The sequence below is a fragment of the Pungitius pungitius genome, chromosome 13 (genome assembly GCF_949316345.1).
Source record: "Pungitius pungitius chromosome 13, fPunPun2.1, whole genome shotgun sequence".
NCBI classification, from domain to species: domain Eukaryota; kingdom Metazoa; phylum Chordata; class Actinopteri; order Perciformes; family Gasterosteidae; genus Pungitius; species Pungitius pungitius.
In genome coordinates, this window is record NC_084912.1 from 5,714,968 (window position 1) to 5,733,551 (window position 18,584).

General features: G+C 45.2%; 3 protein-coding genes across 3 annotated transcripts; 1 reads left to right on the forward strand and 2 right to left on the reverse strand.

The window, feature by feature from the left end:
• Nucleotides 1–5,549: 5,549 nt before the first annotated feature.
• mzt1 (mitotic spindle organizing protein 1) lies at nt 5,550–7,652 on the reverse strand. Its single transcript, XM_037466455.2, has 3 exons — nt 7,368–7,652; nt 6,999–7,144; nt 5,550–6,170 (listed from the first exon to the last, which is right to left on the reverse strand). The coding sequence occupies exons 1-3, from the start codon at nt 7,417–7,419 to the stop codon at nt 6,147–6,149; spliced, it is 222 nt and encodes a 73-aa protein (XP_037322352.1). The 5' UTR covers nt 7,420–7,652; the 3' UTR covers nt 5,550–6,146.
• Nucleotides 7,653–7,717: 65 nt separating this feature from the next.
• Nucleotides 7,718–11,656, forward strand: bora (bora aurora kinase A activator). The gene is made up of 12 exons (XM_037466454.2): nt 7,718–7,852; nt 8,129–8,284; nt 8,448–8,554; nt 8,693–8,738; nt 8,834–8,912; nt 9,014–9,058; nt 9,168–9,224; nt 9,313–9,593; nt 9,692–9,854; nt 9,995–10,569; nt 10,652–10,792; nt 10,947–11,656. Exons 2-12 carry the CDS (start codon nt 8,129–8,131, stop codon nt 10,965–10,967), a joined length of 1,671 nt encoding a protein of 556 aa, XP_037322351.2. The 5' UTR covers nt 7,718–7,852; the 3' UTR covers nt 10,968–11,656.
• Nucleotides 11,657–11,939: 283 nt separating this feature from the next.
• dis3 (DIS3 exosome endoribonuclease and 3'-5' exoribonuclease) lies at nt 11,940–18,394 on the reverse strand. Its single transcript, XM_037466336.2, has 21 exons — nt 18,071–18,394; nt 17,598–17,755; nt 17,218–17,414; nt 17,037–17,110; nt 16,763–16,930; nt 16,310–16,477; nt 16,014–16,127; nt 15,779–15,916; nt 15,528–15,674; nt 15,294–15,410; nt 15,098–15,199; nt 14,658–14,722; nt 14,478–14,562; nt 14,245–14,369; nt 13,931–14,017; nt 13,692–13,848; nt 13,227–13,441; nt 12,936–13,104; nt 12,584–12,742; nt 12,353–12,475; nt 11,940–12,177 (listed from the first exon to the last, which is right to left on the reverse strand). The coding sequence occupies exons 1-21, from the start codon at nt 18,287–18,289 to the stop codon at nt 12,109–12,111; spliced, it is 2,856 nt and encodes a 951-aa protein (XP_037322233.2). The 5' UTR covers nt 18,290–18,394; the 3' UTR covers nt 11,940–12,108.
• Nucleotides 18,395–18,584: the final 190 nt, after the last annotated feature.

Here is an 18,584-nt window from a genome sequence, read left to right on the forward strand (position 1 = left end):
GTCTCACAACAGGAAGGTCACAGGTTTAATTCCTACAGCAGCTATTGTGCTTAAACTCACATGAAATTAAACAATGAACCCCATACTCGCTGCAAAATCCCTCCAGTGAGTGAAGCATGAAATTACAAGGTGCCGTCCACAGGAGAAGAAAAGGACAGACATTCAAACACAAACTGTAGTATTAAAGGGGAACTCCGTCCATCAAAGTTTGTTTGGAGGGCTTGTGGAGCACTGCTCACCTGGCCGGATTCTCTCCAGAAATCTGTGCTGCTTGGCTTCCAGTAGCACGATGCATCTGAGTCAGGACCACAGTGGCCATTGAGGGAGGAGATGCCTGCAGCCGCAGGCCTGGTTCAGGTGTCTGTGCGACGTTGGCTTTAATTTGCGGCTCTCAAAGAGTCCAGCGTGAACGCCGCAATGAATCACTGACATTGTCTCAATGAATTGGATGTTTTGGCACTCCACCTGACTTGCTGCCAGCCGGACTTTGATTGGCAGATGGTTCCTCCCAATCGGCCCGCCAAGTCTTTTACTGCAGGCTTCTCAAGCGGTGATGTTCACTTGGATGGAGGACGCGTGGTTTTTAGAAAGAAGTGAGACCTCTGCAGCTCCATTTGCTCAAGGCCAGACGAGGCGCTACGCTAGCGTTACGCACCCACACATACCTCAGGCTTATCTGTCAGCGAACCACTTGCATTGTGGGTAACATACTCGGCATAGGTATGGAAATAAAAATAGCTGATATTTCTGCAAAGTCTGATAATAGTTCCAGTTTGTTCAAGCACTTTAAGCTTCCCCCCCATCAGACTTTGCAGCCTCGGCCACCTGAGGAAATTCTGCACAGTTGATTATTTTTATTGTTATTCCAATCCTAAAAATTGCTGCAGTAGTGTGTGATTCTAGCTTTGACTTCTATTATTGTATCATTTATTGCACATTAGCTCTTGGATGACATGATTTTGGATGAAAAGAGGGAGCTGTGTTTGCTGTTTTCGTAGGCCTACGTTTTGATCCCAGGTAGACTTCCAATGAATTAAACATTCCCCTGAACCAAGGCTCGGGCCAGAGATTCCAATCTGGTTTCAGGCTTCCTTTTCCTCTGAGACAAATACGTACACGGCCTTCTTTTAATAAACGTAATTCAGCTACAGTTTTCCTGTTCCACATTCATCTCGCCACCGCGAGCCAAAGACACGAGGATAATACTCATGTTGTGTCGCTGTTTGAGAGCCAAGCTCGGGTCCTTTCCACATGTCTGTTTTGGCCAGCGAGCAGCAGCAGAAGCACGAGCGAAATGTGTAGGTGGTTGCATCGGCCGATGAAGTGTAAATACCACTCAATCTGTTCTTATTAGAGGAGTAAAAACATACCAATCACTTTCGCCTCTATTAAAGATGCCCCAGGGTCCTGGTTAAGTGTGTGTGTGTGTGTGTGTGAGAGAGAGAGAGAAGGAGGGGATGACAGAATGATGTTTTGGCATTTGTGTCTGCAGAGGGGATCTGAAATGCCACCACCATCAACGCTGCTTAATTCTCAGAAACACACTCTTAATCTGAACAGACACTCCGTTCCGACAGCCTCTGTTATGGTTCAAATCAACTCGGAGTGAAGGGTGTGTGCGTGCGCCGTACCGAGTGAGAGTGTACGTCATTGTGTTTTGCTACATGATTAGGCGTCCGCGCGTGCGTGTGTGTGTGTGTGTGTGTGTGTGTGTGTGCTCGTCTCTGAGTGTGTGTGTGTGTGTGTGTGTGTGTGTGCGTGTGTGAGACCAAGATATCACACACCCATTCCACATTCTCCAATGATAATGTGGATTGATTATGGATATGATAATGAGAGGCCGGCGCGGCGTCGCGACCTTCACAAGGTCTAATTGAAACAAGCGTTGGTCCTCCGAAGCACTTATCAAGTCACACGGCACATCATTAATCACGGAGAATACAAGCTGTCAGCGCGACACACATCCACACACGCGTACACACATTGTCTATTTTTCTGTTTTTCTAACATACACACGCACACACGCTGTGTCCTGTCTCTTCTTTCTCTCTCCGTCTTTCTCTTAAAGACACACACACACACACACACACACATGCGCACGCACACCTACACACCTACACACACACACACACACACGCATACACGCATACACAATGCAAGCTGTCACTACAATATGCCTGGCATTGTCTTCTTTTAAGGAGAGTGGACAGCTAGTCCACCCTCCATCTCTATTTTCAACAAGAGAAGTTGAAGAACAAACAGTCTGTTGGAGTTAAACCTTTTAAAGAAATAAGGAAGAACAAGAAAGAAAAAAAAAAAAAAAACAAGAGATGGATTGTTAAAACATATTCAACAAACACCAACAGCTGTTCCCTTTGCCCGAACTCGCCCGAAATTGAATTAACTTCAGTTGTTTTACTACCTGCTTTTATTGGCAGACAATTTAACAACCAAATGTGATTCCGAGGTCTGATTAAGGCGGCATATGGTGCCTACCTGTTAAACACAAGGCGTTCAACACCAGCTCAACGCCTCAGTGAGCTACTCGAATCAACTAATAAGCCCAATATCCTTTTAGTCATTACATAGTCCAACACACAAAATTTCAATCTGATAAAAAGGTGGTTTCATTATCATCGTAAGGAAAACACAAGGGAGTTTGCACGCACTGCGTTGATGCCATCACCAACTTTGTTAATTGTTATTCAATTAACTGCTTTGTTAATGAAACCGATTAATACTTTAAGGGAGATATATGATTATTATGCATCTATGCAGGAGACAGCTAATTACGACTGTAAATCAATCAATTCTACATTAATCAGCTTGGAAAATGTCCAAAAACAACAAAGTCACCAAAAGACTTTGGAAGTTTTTTTTCTTTTTTAGTCCTTTTTGCATATTTTGATTGCCGTGCCATTATCCCGTCTAATGATTGTTAACGATCCTTTAAAGGGTTTATGATCCAATTTCCTTGCTGTGAATTTAATCGGGACCTAAACAGTGTAATCCTACAGTGTTTAAGTGCGGCCCGTATGTGATCAAGGGTGGTGCTTAGGAGTAAGATCTAACAAGGTCACACAGCGCCTCTCGGGGCTGAAGGATGAAGGCTTGATCAGTTACAGAAATATTAATACATCAATCACATCCAGAACACGGCCAAGGTGTGAAGTCTTCAGGATGTCCACTGATCTAGCGGGTCGATAGCTGGTTTTCAGGGGATTAATAAAACAATGTTATCTGCTTGGTTAGTTATGTAATTTATTATCAGCGGTACAAACAGTATTCTGACTGCTGAAATAAAGTAGAAATAACACAATGTGAAACTAGTCCATTAGAAGTAAAGGCCCAGCCTTTGCACTTACAACAGCATGAAGGAAAATTTTTTGTAAAAGTAGAAAGGATCTGTTCAAGATCTTCAGGTTATAGCTGGCCTCTGTGGAGCTACACTTTGTCTACACACCCTGCTTAAATCTAGTGTGTCATGGTGCATCGCATTTTACATGCCTATCAAGCAGCAAAAAAAAAAATATATATATTTTTTTTAATTAAAACAAAAAAATGAAATTTAAAAAATCAGAAGTACATGAGTAAATATTCTTTGTGTGCATGTTCCCAGCTCACATGGGTTTATTAAACTCCAAGAATACCTTGCGAACAGCGAAACATCTGTTGGCCAAGAATATAACGACAATTTAAAAAGTTTCCTTCTCAAAACAACACTTTCTTTTCTGTTTGTCCAACCAGAAGAACTAATCACTAATAAAGTCTTAAAACGTTACATTCCAGCCATGAAATTATCATATAATTTCGATTGAAATGGACATAACAAACAAAGCCTTTTCCCTGCAGGGAGACCATTAGACCTACCTGTTTATGGCTAATGGTAATTAGTAACCTAAATATAACTGTGCACATAGAGATCTTTGACTTTTGGTTAAACTCCCCTTCTACTCTACACTCAAGTTGTTTTCATGAGACACTCTGCTTGTAATTGAGCTTTGTACAAACATCAACAGACCATCTCTCCTTATGCATAAGAAACTTCTAATCAGTCCAGTCTAATTATTTTTCTAATATCCACTGCACCCACCTGAACTGTAATCTTTCACTTTTAAATGAGACTGCCCTCATTTATCAGAAAAATAATACTCAGCCTGGATAATTATCAGACATACAAACATAAACACCTTTAGAAGTTCTGAAGTGAGGACCTGCTTAAGTTTATACAGTCATGTGACCTGACCAGTGGCCTAGTTGAACACCTCTTAGATGTTTATGCATATATGGACGCTAATCTCCCAGCCAGGACTATGGGATTTGAGAATATTTTGTTTTATAGAGATCAAAGTATCTTTTCCGGGATCAGGACAAACCCTTCAAACACATCAGAGAGCAATGAATCCTGAGCCCCACGCCCACAGTAGCCAATCAAGCCGTGCATAACTCTTTGTAAAAAAGAAAAGGATTCTCAATGTGGGCCTCCCTCCATCAACATCTCACTGCAGCTCGCCCCCCCTCCTTCTTCAAACCCCCCCCCGCCACGGAGGCCAGGGGTTGTTTAGGCTCACGAGCGATCAAGGAGAGCCACTGCACCGTATCTGTATGCCTCTCATACTTGGCCAACACGATGCCGGTATTGAGGAACAGAGAGATACTGTGTTGTTCGGAGATCAAAGCGGCGGTACAGAGATTTAGACTCGGCCCCGTCAGTGGAGATGGCGAGACAAAAACAGAGGAAGACAGAAGTGCTTACACACACACACACACTCCGTGGTGTGCCTGTGAGGGGTTGAGGCGTGACTGTCAGATGGCTCGGGGGGCCACTCATTTGTAGACATCTACAGCGCTGCATGAACACCTAAACTCTCTCACTCACACACACACACACACACACACACACACACACACAAGCTACTGATTCGAGCCCTTTCGGATGAGAGGTCGCTTCTAACCTGTATATTGGCCTGTGGAGGAATGTTCTGTGCTCTCAGCATTTTCTCTCGTCTCGAAGATGAATAGAGCCATTTCACAGACGGTGGAGAAACAAAACAATGCTCTGTGTGGTTAGACACATGATGTAGGGCCTTCATTTGTGGTTGATCAAAGATTATTTTTTTTAGTCAAGTTTGCAAGAAATCTCAAATTCTTTTTTATTTATTGCGTGTGATAGACATGGAGGGTGTGTGATTTAAGGTCAACAGGACATCCTGCTGTGAAGAATGACCCTTGTTCATGTCTTCTCTTTTGTACACGTTGATGTGATCGCCCCGGCATGCTCTGTGTTTGTATCTTTTTCCCTTTCACCTAGTGTGACAGGAAAGATCATTTCCTTTGCACGATCCTTCAGAAAAAGTTCAAGTCCCATTTGAAAGCCATTAAGAATTACATCACTGGGGAAAAACGCTTTGTTATATTCTACAATGGGATCAAGGACACAGAGGAAAAAAAGACATCGCGGTAAATAAATATGGAAAATATGATTCGAAAAGTACCTGATAAACTGCTCTCATACATCAGGGAAACTATGAGAGTGGAAACTCGCAGTTAACTTCTTATGCCTGATTAAAAAAAGAAGAAAAAGAATGAGGGTAAGAAGGACACCACGCCACCTTGTGGTTATTGACGGCAACATTTTAATTTAGACATCAAAAGGATCAAGTTGAAAAATGCATTATGTTTACACAAAATTAAAAAATGTATAGCAAATTATACTTCAAAACACTATAAAAACATTTTCCCATGAAAAGGTCCAACACTAGCTGACCATCAGAAACTAAGTATGCTCTTAAATGAAGGATGTCGATGGTAAAACCACCCTCGGATCTTCTACTTTTCAAATGGCCGAAACTTGCAAACGAATCTGAGGCTGAATGGCCTCTAATGTCTGGAGAAGATGTGTGTTTAGGAAGATGAATGAGGTTGATAGCCAGCCCCCCCCCCCCCCCCCACACACACACACACACACACACACACACAAAAGACACAAGTCAAAGCGCAGAACAGTTAAGTCACCATGGAGGCACAGAGGACACGGTGCCAACACACCGGTTAATCTGATTGGCTGGAGATCCCATCGCAGGTACAGATCCAGGAACGGGACATGAACCCATTCAAGTTCAAACTGAGATGGTCTGGCTGCATCTTCAGTTAGTGCTGTTTTCAGAAGCCTGAAAGAGAAAATGAAACATAAATATGTTGCGATAATGCGTCCCCATATTGAATTAGGAGATAATGTTTGTTTTATTAATAATAAAATGACATCTGCTTTATGGGCAGGTTACAACTGTGCAAAGGACATGATTCTATAAATAGAAATTCTGAAAGAAACTTAGTTTGAGGGGGCACAACATTTATTTGAGGGGGTCAGGCCCCCTCTTGCCCCTGCCTAGACCCGGCCCTGCATCAACATCAATGTTCAAATACACGAGTACCCAAGAGAGGGATACCTCTGTATTGGCATATAACACAATGGCAAAATCTCTGACAGCTGACACATTTTTTTTGTTGTTCTTATGAACAGCGATGTTAAAGTTCACAAGATATCTAGGTTGCGATGCCAAAAGTATGAAGCAATTTTCAGTACACTACAGTGGCTTCATGCTCTGCTGTAGGCGATCATATTGCCATCCATTTAACATCGGAATAAGGTCCTGTACTGTGACTTGATTAATCGATCAACAGAAAGAAGAAAGAAAAGCCGAACACTGCTACACATTTAGACATTCTGAAACGTGAAGGTTTTCTGCTACTCTCTCGTTCTCATAACTGAAAATTCAGGATTATTTTGCACTGTCTCTTAGACACACAGTGAAGTGTTACATTTCCCCTTTGGCATTGGACGTGATTTCTTAAAAAGTAAAAAGGCATTATAGATCAGCATTTCAGGATGTGTGTAAACACGAATGGGACTTAACCTTCATATATAGTCTCACACATGTTCTCTTTCGTGATGTCAGTTCTGAATGTTTTTAAAATAAGAGTTAGAGCTTCTGTACCTTGAGGGTTTCAGAAGCTTTACGCAGTTCTTTGATGACAGCAGACAAGGCTTCTGGGTTGATGCCTTGCTCGCACAGTCTGACACATATCGACAGGGACTCCATGTCTAAACCGGTGTTCAGCAACCTGGAGATCTCAAGTAACACTGTTGGAGGAAGACGGTGGCAACGTTGAGTTACGCAAACATTAGTTTGTTGTTCGTTGTCTGGTCAAACTACAAAGCTCGATTGCGAAAGGTTTAAATGAGTCCTGTGCTGTCAGTTAGCAGTACGATTACAAGCAAGCTAAGAGTTAGCAAAACATAGCTATTTAACAAATAAACGCAGACTACTGCATGTTTATTAACGTAATACACGTTATATATTTACCGTCCATGGTCTCCCGTACTGCATTTAGGTTTGCGCTTGCTGCACTTGCCATACTGCAACGTTGGACTGAATACCGTTAGCCAACGTTTGCTATCAGGTAGCTAACAAATACAACTTGAGGTATATCACGCGATACAAGATTACGTTTTTTTTTAATAGCGTTAAACGTTCATTTTAGATACGAGCAGCCGCATATTGTAAAGCACTATCGTTGAGGGACTGTATTAGGAGCTAGTTGCCAACTAGTAGTTGGCTACATTTGCTGCTAAGCTAGCTCACGAAACCGGTAGTGACGACACGTCTGTGTTGATTGGTTTCCAAGAACTTCCCGCAATGTTCCTATTGGCCAGCGGGCCTTACGGGTGAAATTGAAATAAACGTTGGTTTGAGCACTCTCCCTGACGATTGTTTGCCGACCACCCAATGCATTTAGCCCCGGATCACTAACAGTTGGTTATAGTGCCAACGACACATCTATTTTCGCCGTAAGTACACATCAATATGTCTCTTTGATGTTTTAGTAAAGTGGCGTGTTTTCCGAAAGAGGAGAGTAAGGATCGTCTTACCAAATTCCTTCCTTCACCATACGTTAAGTTACCGCCAGCTCGCTGTGGCGGCTACAGCTGTATAAACAGCCACACTAATGTCACGTTTTCTTCTATAACGTCAATTCGCCGAAATCTGTCGTTTTGAGAGGATTACTTCGTGTCAATTTTTATATTTAAAATGTCCTTTTTTTTTTCCTTCTTAATTATTCGCAGATGGGGGACCGCGTCGAGCTAGCGCTCCAGATCACCCCGGAGACTCCGGGCAGGCCTTCAGTGAGAAACCCGTTCGAAAGCCCCAACGACTACCACCACCTCCGGGAGCCCCTGATGCCGAGCCCTTCTGTCTTCAAGTCCAAGCCCTGTAAAGCGGTCAGTTTGAACACGCGTGGGTCTCTGGACCCACTGGGTCTGTCACTCTGCTCTCACTGCGAAATGCCTCAACGCTGGGATATTTTTTGCTCATTTTTGTTTGGCTCCACAGATGTTTTTTTTTAAATTCTTTTATTCGCTTTCTCCTCCGTTTCTCCCTCAGACTCCACCCAGGTTTAACTGGTCCATCGATGAGATGGCCAGTCTTCTCCCAGTGCACATAGACCAGGAGGACATCCAACGGCAGTCCCTTTACCTCAGCCAGACGAGGTATGTTCTGGAAGTTCTCTCAGCGGATGTGTAGGTTTTAAGGAGGACGTCCACAAGTGACCCGTGGAGGGCGAAAACCCAAGTCATGTCTCTGTGTTAAACGCAAATACACAAAGAATGTTTTCTCTACCCATCTAGGATGGATTCTGACATTGAGGAAAAGCGACAGAACGCGATTGAACAGGTTTGGGATTCTTATCAAAGCGAATAGAGAAGAATATTCACGATTTATGGATTTGATTTAGTAAGCATCTATACTATCTTTCCCCCCCGATAAAGTTTTTCACCAAAGGAGCCATCGTGCCCTCACCATGGGCGGCACCCAACACCCGCAAAGGCCCTCAAATGTATATGAAAAGTAAGTTTATCTCCATGGGTATTTAGCTTTTACAACTATTGCCTCCTTTTATTTAAGGTCTTCATATTTACGGGTCTGTGTTGCTCTCTCTACTCTTGTAGGTTCGAAGTCTCCAGTGATTGCAGAGGAGCCGGAAAAGATCTCAGGTAGGTGCGTTCCTTTGAGCCGGTTTTGACGTGACTTTCTACAACCGGCGCATAATTCTGCAGTATCGTCATGCTTGTTTTTGATTCATTTTTTTTCCCCCTCTTTCAGTTTCGTGTCAGACGACACTCTCGTTACCCGTGGCTCTCGACCTGGAGAAAGTGCTGGGTGAGCCTCTAAATAACCGCCGGCCCGTTCAAATCCGGAGAGTGCTTTGAGCATCAAGTCACCGCGTGCTGTCCGTCACTCTCCTCAGGAGATTATTACCGCAACGACGAACCGTGCGACGGCGGCGTGCAGGAGAGCCTCAGCTCTTCCTCCCTGAGGCGAAAGCTCTTCCTCGACGGCCAGGGCGCCTACTGCGGCTCCGACAGCTCCAGCCCGCCGAGCCCAGAGAGGGGCCACGGCTGCGCGGCGGCGGATAGGCTCTCGCTGCACCGGGAGGAGGGAGCTGCGGGACGGGTCGAGGGCGACGCGGCGTCCTCCATCTTCTTCTCCCCTCTGTCCTGTGGCCTGTCGGCCGCGACTCCCTCCACGGTAACTATCGTTTTCAAGCAACGTCTCGGGTTTAGAATTGAACTGTTTGAACAAAAAAAGTGTTTGTGCTGTCTTTTAAAACATTTTATTTCATATAGGGTCAGTTCTCGTCGAGTCCCATCCAGCGAGGTCGCTTCCGGGACTGCAGCCTGGGCAGCATCGCCAGCCCCCTGTTCCCTGATAGGTCGTCTCCCGCTGGCCTCGTCTCGCCCACGATCTCGCCGATTGTCGCGCACGGCGCGCGCACGCCCATCTGCTCAGGTACACAGTGTTTTGTCACGTATTTGGAATAGGGCAGAATGGTTTAAACTGAATTCTTTTTTTTAAAATAAACACTGGGATAAGCTTGACTTGAGTGTTTCTTCAAACTGAATCTGAATCTTTGTTCTTCTTGCTCCCAGCTGAGAAGAGGCAGCTGTGCAATTTCACCCCACTGGGCGTTTCCCTGGACAAGAATCTCACGCCTTGCAACGAGAGCCCGTTCGTCGAGGGCTGCTCGCCTATCCGGAGCTGCTCCCCCCACCAGCTCCACGGCGCCGGCGAGCCCCAGCACAACGGGCGCCCCAGGCCCCGGCACAGAGGCCGCTGCCTGGCCTCGCCTCCCCTCATCTCGCCGATCCTCGACCCCAAGCTTCAAGACCCCCGCGAGGCCGAGCACCAACTCCCCTTCTCCTCGCCGCCGTCCGCCGCCTCCTCCTCCTCGTCTCTCCCCCTAATGGAGCTGGATCCCTCGCCCCCCCAGAGCGGCGACGCACACCAAGGGAGGGACCCCACGGAGCCGGTGAAAATGGACGAGGGCAAGGAGCCAGAAGGGAGTTCGGGGGACGAAGAGGAGGAGGAGGGCGGCGGTGGCGCTGCGCTTTCGGGGCGGCTGACCAGCTCTCGTATGGGCAACGTGTCGGCGGCAGAGGGCTCGCGCATGTTTGCGTCTCTCCTGGCAGAGGGAAGCAGCATACGCTACGATTCCAGCATGCAGGTTCGTGTGAGCTGGCTCCGCCGGCGCGTCTTTCGGTCGACTTGTTCGTTCGTCTCCCTAAACGCGGAGTGCTTTTCGGCAGGTGGACAGCGGTTACAACACTACCTCAGCGGGCGCGGCCAGCCTCATCGACGCCCCGGGCGCCGACTGCCACGGCAAAGAGTCCTTCAGTTCGAACCCGGCAGAAGAAGCCTTTCAGCTCACTCGACAGGCCAAAGTAAAGGTAGGTCGACCCGACTGGCCTACGAACGCTGACTGGTGGGTGCTGGAGTTTGGGCCTTTTTTCTAGAACATTTACCGAAAGGATCCCGCAGACTTTAGTGTTGTGCTGCTTGTTACTAAACTGGAGTTTCTGATTTATTTTATTTTTTTTGCAGGTATTTTATCCTCACCACTGAGCCACCTCGGACGCGTTTTAAAGAGACGCCTCCTCCAGTGGAAGCGCGGCATGATTCATTTGCAATCAAATACAACCAAGTTTACACTACGTTTTGAAGCGTTTATGTTGCATAGGTTCGATTGGGGTGATTTGTGTGACTTTGAACTCAGGAGTTTCACACCTGGTTATTTGTATTTTTACGGTGTAAAGTTCACAATTGCTCAACCATAGTGTTTGATCACAGGTTGGTAGGGAGAAGGCTAACTCGATATTGCAGTTCCAGTGTAAGACTTTGCAGCAATGAGTACAAGTCGGCAGTTCTTTTGCACAGAGGGCTGTTCACTGTGATAAAGGGGGGGGAAAAAAAGTCACGTCTGTATCAAATTTGCACAACAGTAAGCTCCTTGAATGCTGTATTGACCTCATCATTTCACTTGTATTTGTTGCTGATGCGATCGAGCTCCAAGATCCAGTTTTTCAGATGAAATCAGATTTGAACTGTATCTTTTTATAAAACAGTTTATCATTTTTTTTATGATTTTCTTTTATTGATCTAAGAACTATTAATACAGGTTACATGTGCATCTTATATGGATATTTATTCCCTGGATAATGCCACTAGAGAACGAAAAGCTGATTGAGCTGTTTTTTTAATTATATACTTGAAGCACTGGCTGAATCGTTATTGCATTAAATGAACTTGAATACTTTGTCGGGCTGAAGAGCTTTTTTATTTATGTTTGTGTATCTTGCCTTAACGATGTTAACGTGCATTACTAGGGGACTCTTTTTTTACAAAAAATAGATATTTAGTGGTGAAATTAATATTATATAATCCATCCATTTCTATCATGCTTTTTATGGGTAACTTTATAAAATTACAGAAACAAATCCATTTTTTTTTTTTTCCACCGCTGACTTCAAGGATCAGCAGGGAACCTCCTCTGAATACTGCTGTTAACTATCTCACTTGACTGATTATATAACACACTTAACGGGTAAAAAGAACACTTTAATGATCGGCATCATTGACAAGTTTCACCATCATGTAACGAGCAGAGTGATGTATTGAAACGGGACAGTTGTTCAAAATGTATCCATTAACTCATTTAGACTTGCTGAGCTGGCGGTTTGAGTAAATTGCTGCTCTGTTCTCTACCTCAACGGTCTAGTTTTGGTTTCTTGGCCTGTGGTTCAACATCTGGGCCTGGAACACTCACACCAGCAATCTGAAATAAAATATAAAAAAATGAATAATAAAGGCTGTTACTTTTGAGCAAATTAAAATATGTGTTGACCTTTCTCAACCAATCCTAAATACTGAGCAGGAAAAATCTCTAGCTAAGATGAAGATTTACGAGTCGCTCCTCAGTACAACCCGGTACAAGTTTGGTCAGTCCTTACCACAGGCTCAATCAGAGACATGCGGATCTTCTGGTGCTGAATGTTGGAGGCGTCCAGGCTGATGGTGACCTTCACCTTGTCAAACATGCGGAAGGTGTGCTGCTCAACCTTTAGAGTGGGACCCTAGAAACAGTTGTAGAAGAGATCTTTAAAGCACACCCTCCTCTGATCAGTCCAGTTCAACAGCGTTGATCTAACAAGCTATGAAAAAAAAATATATACACTTTATACCTCTTCATCAAAAACAAGGGTTGGGCCCGCCTTGTCCTTGGCATCAAAGAACACCGTTCCCTCCAGGCCAAACTTCGGGATGAGTACGATGATTGCGTTCTTCCTCACAAACAGCACAAACCCGTCTTCGTTCAGTATGCCTCTGCTCTTGAAGAACAACTGGGGAAGAGAAAATGTACGTTAAAAGCGGGGATCATGCAGTGTGGGCAGGTCTGCTGGATTCAAACCCATGTTTTCATAGCTCTCCCGAGGTAATGAATCAAGTGAGAAGCGGGCTTGTTTGCCCCATTTCCGCATTGGCTTGACCGTTCAGAACCAGAGGTCACACCGGTGTGTCTATACGTGCGTTTACCTGTGTGTGGAAGGCCACCGATGCCCTCTGTGCATACTGAGACATTTTGTGTCTGTAGTTGAGGTTGCTGGAGAGGGCCGACTGCTTTTGTTTGTCCATCAGGTCCGGGTAGGTAGTGTCTGCTCCGACGGCCACTGCCAGCAGGCGGTGAACGATGATGTCTGCGTACCTGTGGAAAGGAGCGGAGGAGGGGGGGGGGGGACAATATGGCAGGCATAAGTGTTCTATCACATATCTGTTGTGGAGTCTCCGTTGTGCATGTCTTTGTTATCAAAAGGGCCCAACACATACCTCCTAATAGGTGACGTGAAGTGGGTGTAAATGGGTGAAGCAAGGCCGTAGTGCAGGAAATCGCTGTCCATGCCAGAACAAAAATAGACCGCCTGCATCATGCAGCGAGTGGCCAAGATGCGCAGTAGCGTGTTGAAGTACGGGAAGCCGTCCACTCTGGCCACGTCGAGGGAGTCCGCCAGCGCCTTGGCCGAGTCCGTGTGGATCTCTACGCCCTGGAGAGAGCGAAGGTAACACCGGGTCGACGCGTTTAAACCCGTAGGAACAATCAACTTGGATGTCAGGTCATGATACAACTTTGATGACATTTCCACAGGAACGGAGGCTTAAAAAGTTGAATAAAGTGTCACCTTCGTTCACTTCTGTTTCAATAAATTAACACCTGAAATGTGGGCAGCAATGAAAAAGGTCTAAATTATATTCATTAAATTAGCTAAAGCTCAGACAAGCAGGACATTTTTCTACCTTGGACTTGGAAGCTTTGAGCAGGATGTCGTAGTTGGATGGAGGCGGTGCCGGATGCTTCCTCAGCAAAGCACAGTCTGGAAATTCATCAAAAATCTTCTGGGCCACGGAAATATTGGCCAGCAACATGAACTCCTCGACCATAGAGTTTGTCTCCCTAAAATCGACAAGAGATGAGTTTATATAAACACACACCCCGACGAAAACAAAACAATAAGCTCCTTTTTGAAGTCACCTACATGAGTTCTTTGGTCTGGAGGTCGATGGGGTCGTGGGTTTCACTGTCGATGTGGAATCGGACCTCCAAGGACGACAGCGTCAGCGCCCTGAAAGACATCCAATGCAACACAAAACATGCTTCCTGTTACACACAACCAGTGCTTTGGATTACTATTTCAAGTCGTCAGGCCTCGTTAGAATGCATGCTTTCTGATAATGAAGACAACAGAACAAAGTGAAGACCAATCAAAACTTAAACCAACGTGATTTTCTGGCCTTAGGGTTTTGCACATGTATCCTGCAGCCTCTACCACTCCTCACTTCCAGCCTTTACCCTTTCTGTATCCTCTGCTTCTTTAGAATTTTGGCCAGTTTGTTGAGACCTCGGAGGCTCTTGGTGACGTCGTCGTTCTTGGTGGTGTCAATCATCATCTGGGCCTCAGCGTACGTCAAAGACGCCTGAAAGACCAGGAAACATATTAACAAAAAAAAAAAAAACTCGCTGTAGCATCACAGTGGATTTAATTCACACATCAACAAAAGCATCGGGTAGATTTCCTACTGTACCTTGGAGTTAATGACACTTTTTGTGAACCGGGTTTTAATAATTTCGGCCTCATGGTTCATCTCCCAGATGCATGAGAAAGCCAGCCTGGTAAAACAAATAGAGACAAACATTTTACAGCAATTCATTCCCTGAAATATTTAGTGTTAATAAATGCTATGGTGGTGTTTGTATCTCCTCACCTTTCCACATTGGAGCGTAGAGAACAGAGATTGGAGCTGAGCAGCTCAGGAACCATGTCTATCCTCTGATGGACACAAATTACAATTATTAAAATGTATTATCTAAATCAATCAAATTCTAAACTCAACTATTTAGTGGTCAAGGTAAGCTTATTGGTTAGCATAAAATACAAAAAACAAATTATAAATGTGATTTAATAAACTTTCAATACAGAGTGTGTTCTGCATCTCACCAGGGCATATCATATATAAAAAAGGAATAATAAAAATAGACATGTTTGTGATTTAGATGTAGTGGGGCTCATGTCGGTGGGCTGTGACCAATCCATCCTCCTAAAACATGGCAAAAGGTGTCAAAAAGTCTACTAATAAACAGGTTTATCTTTGCAGTGACGTTCACATTCTGACATGGTGAAAACACACAGTTGGTTTTTCCTTACTTTGCCACACAAGTAGACAGTGGTGCCACGGTTCGCAGCCTCCATGTCCATAGCGTTGCCAGGTCTGATGAAGTGACTGACATCAGCGATGTGCACGCCCACCTGCAAAATAAACCAATGCAATACTCTAGAACCCATGTGAAATAAAACCGCAGAGGTCTTTCCACTCTGTCACGTGCGTGTCCGGTACGAGCACCTCGAGGTTTCCGTTGTCCAGGTCTCTGCAGTGCAGGGCGTCATCTATGTCTGTACATCCGGGAGGGTCCACACTGCACACCGTCAGATGCCTCAGGTCCTCTCTCCTGGCCAATTCCTGTTCCACAAACATCAACATTGCTATGTGCACAGACCTAAAACTCACGCTTTCTTTGCATCACAGGATGATAAACGATTACCAAGACTGTGACTAGAATACTGCTGCTGTCTTTACCTCTGGTGTGATGACCCAGGGCATCTTGGGAAGGAAACTGAGCACAGCCTGAGAGAAGGCCTGGTGGGGGACGTCGTGCTCCAGCAGCAGCACCTCCTGCTCCGTTTCCTTGTCCCCTGCACTTCCCAGGCTGCGCACGAAGTGGCCCTATCAAAAGAAGAAAAGAAAGATTTCATCATTTTGTTGCGGCTTCGTATAAATATAGCATTCAATTGTCTGTCAAACTTTGGCATGAAGTGGTTCCGACTTACATTGGGATATCTGGAGTGTTTCGGCCAGCCGTCCATGGCCACCATGATCCTCTGGCCCGCCAGCGTGGATGCCTGACGCGTTTCAATGCGGATGCGTGGGATACGCCGGTCCGCGGGGGTGAAAAGATGTCGGGTAGACTGACAGAAAAGGGAAAGAAAAGAGACCGTTTGTACAGTATATGGCATTTCACATGTAAAACTGTGAATGGTATCATGGAGAAGTTTCGAGGCTTACCTCTTTGATTTGGGAGACATTGAGCATGCCGCAGTACGGCCGCCAGTTCCTTTTGATGATTCCCACCACTTTGCCTGTGGGCTTCCTGGCGGATTCAGCTGCTGACATCCTCAACTACTCGGACACACAGGAACGCAAAGACGATCGAGACATTGTAAATACACAAAAGCCACGTTGGGGTTTTTCATTCAATTGCTAGTCTCTTTTTGAGTAGCACAGCACCCCTCATACTTTCCACCTTGCTGTATTACATTCAGAAAACCAGTCCAAAAACTATTCAGCTCAGTCAAACTCACTGATTTCTCCTCCTCCTCTTTGTCCTCCTCATTATCGTCCTTTGCCGCGCCTTCGTCCTGCAGCACGATTGAGGAGGGCGCCACCCACTGATTGCGGGGCAACAACTGTACAGATACCAAATCTTGGTACACAGCTCTGTTGAGGTTCTGAAGACCTTGGATGAGAACCTGTCAGCGAGACAAAGGAACAGTGCAAAAGTGTTAACAATTTGCATGCGTTTCTGTTTTATTTTTTTATAGTGAATTATCTGCGAGTAATTTCTCTTAACAGAAAATCTCAACATGAAAAATTCAAACTCAAACCTAGTAGAGGATCTTTCCAGATTTTTTACAATTTACAGACACACACACACACACACACACACACACACACACACACACACACACACACACACACACACACACACACACACACACACACACACACACACACACACACACACACACACACACCTCTGTGCCGTCGTCCCCCTCTCCCTGAACAAAGACGCTGGCCTCCAGATAGTTGTCCCTGCTGGCCCTGAAGGTGCCCTGGAGGAAAGTGCCACTCTTAATTCCTGCTTGGATCCTTGAGAGGGGGAGGTGCTCCGGGAATATCACCTTGCTGCTTGTGATATCATTCTGAGAGGACAGAAAGAGAAATGAATGACCAAAGAACACAAGAAGGGGCGGAGATTCAGAGCTACAAATCATGCATTTCTATACGTAAACAGCACAGGGAGTTCACCTTGTCATCGTTGGACAAAGCCAGACAATCCACCAGCTCGGGGTTCGCTATCAGACTCTTGATGTACTCCTCACCTACAACGTAACAGAATACACACCTGTGACAAAGCTGGTAGTGTTTGAAAACATACTAGTTTACGGTAGGCAATAATCCGGACGCCTGCTTGCTGAACAGCGCTTACATTTGTACACCAGCAGGCCGCTCTCCTCCGCCTTCTGTTTGTTCCCTTGGTCGTTGGTGAGGAGGACCACCCTGAATCCGTCGGCCTCGGCCCGGCTCTTCTCCAGGTGCTGGCTGTACCATTTTGCGGCGACGCGGATCGCGCGGTCGTTGCGGTCATTGGCGCTCTCCCCGGGTTCGCGTTCAACGAATGTCTCTCTGGGAGAATAGAGATTAGTGTGAGAATGACAAAACAACCTTTTTGACAAGCAAATGTATATCACACTGTTGTCGAGTTCTAATAAAGAAGTCATAGTGAGGGTGGAACAAGTAGTTGATCAATGTACAATGTCCTTTTTCTCACTTTCAGATGATGTGATGCAGTGAAAATGGTCTTTGTACCTGTGGTGTTCGTTGGTAAAGGTGTAGAAGTGTTTCTCATTCTCGTGTATGATGTCCTTCAGGCGTTTGTAGACCGGGGCGCTGCGATGGCGTACCTCCTGCAGCACAGTCTGAAGGATTATCACGTTACGGATCACAGGGTTCTCCAACACGTCAATCTGCAGGACAAGGGAGAAGTAAACAAAAGGGTCTCAGAATCTGTTCAGAAACAGGGGCAAAGGATGGAGTGAATACAAAAAGTGATATAGCTATAGCTACTGAACATTCTGGAGGCATGGTTATACAGCTTAAGACACACAAAGAAGATCATACAGCCGTATTGATATAAATTAAGCACAATAACCATAGATTCAGACAATAAAGTGTGTATTATCACAACACATTGGGACATCAACTTAAAGGAGATCTAAAGGATCTGGCATTGTTTAGTACATATTTAGTGTACATATCAAGTGGGAGACGTAGTTCTGTACCTGGTGAAGCACAACATTAGTGTCGGGAATCACGTAATGTGGATATGAGCACAGGTTGCTCTCGATGGACGAGTCCCTCTGCAGCACCGCGGACTCCTGTTTGCACTCAGCGCAGATGTCGCTTCCGCACCAAATATCATCTCTCAGGTAATGCTCCCGCACTATCTTCATCACCCCGCCCGCCCGAGTCTTCTTCACAAACGTTTTGGATTTCAACATAATGGCAATTAAATGCTTAAGAGAGTCAGTTCCGATGTTTCTCTCCTACCATTAGGTGACGAGTTTGCGGCCCATGTGTAAACTAACGTTAAATCGGTGGGCCGACAAAACCTTTCCGGAGTTTTGACAAACACGCAAAGTCAGATTTCAGGTTTTGATATCAATCGTGTCAGTCAAAACCGATGTATAAACCACGTAGGACAATAATACATAATTTGTACCTCGAGATATAAGGTGATTTTTACGCTTAAAGCATGTACAAATAACAAAATGGTATTTCGACGCTAGTTTTGGT

What these genes read in the sequence shown, in the direction of transcription:
- mzt1 (XM_037466455.2), bottom strand. Translation starts at nt 7,419, where the DNA reads ATGGCAAGTGCAGCAAGCGCAAACCTAAATGCAGTACGGGAGACCATG. An exon ending in AGTACGGGAGACCATGGACG is followed by an intron (nt 7,145 to 7,367) that starts GTAAATATATAA and finishes TTCCTCCAACAG; the next exon opens with TGTTACTTGAGATCTCCAGG. An exon ending in AAGCTTCTGAAACCCTCAAG is followed by an intron (nt 6,171 to 6,998) that starts GTACAGAAGCTC and finishes TTTCTCTTTCAG; the next exon opens with GCTTCTGAAAACAGCACTAA.
- bora (XM_037466454.2), top strand. Translation starts at nt 8,129, where the DNA reads ATGGGGGACCGCGTCGAGCTAGCGCTCCAGATCACCCCGGAGACTCCG. An exon ending in CGACCTGGAGAAAGTGCTGG is followed by an intron (nt 9,225 to 9,312) that starts GTGAGCCTCTAA and finishes CACTCTCCTCAG; the next exon opens with GAGATTATTACCGCAACGAC. An exon ending in GCTACGATTCCAGCATGCAG is followed by an intron (nt 10,570 to 10,651) that starts GTTCGTGTGAGC and finishes GCTTTTCGGCAG; the next exon opens with GTGGACAGCGGTTACAACAC.
- dis3 (XM_037466336.2), bottom strand. Translation starts at nt 18,289, where the DNA reads ATGTTGAAATCCAAAACGTTTGTGAAGAAGACTCGGGCGGGCGGGGTG. An exon ending in CTTTGTCCAACGATGACAAG is followed by an intron (nt 16,931 to 17,036) that starts GTGAACTCCCTG and finishes CTGTCCTCTCAG; the next exon opens with AATGATATCACAAGCAGCAA. An exon ending in CTACGCTCCAATGTGGAAAG is followed by an intron (nt 14,563 to 14,657) that starts GTGAGGAGATAC and finishes TTGTTTTACCAG; the next exon opens with GCTGGCTTTCTCATGCATCT.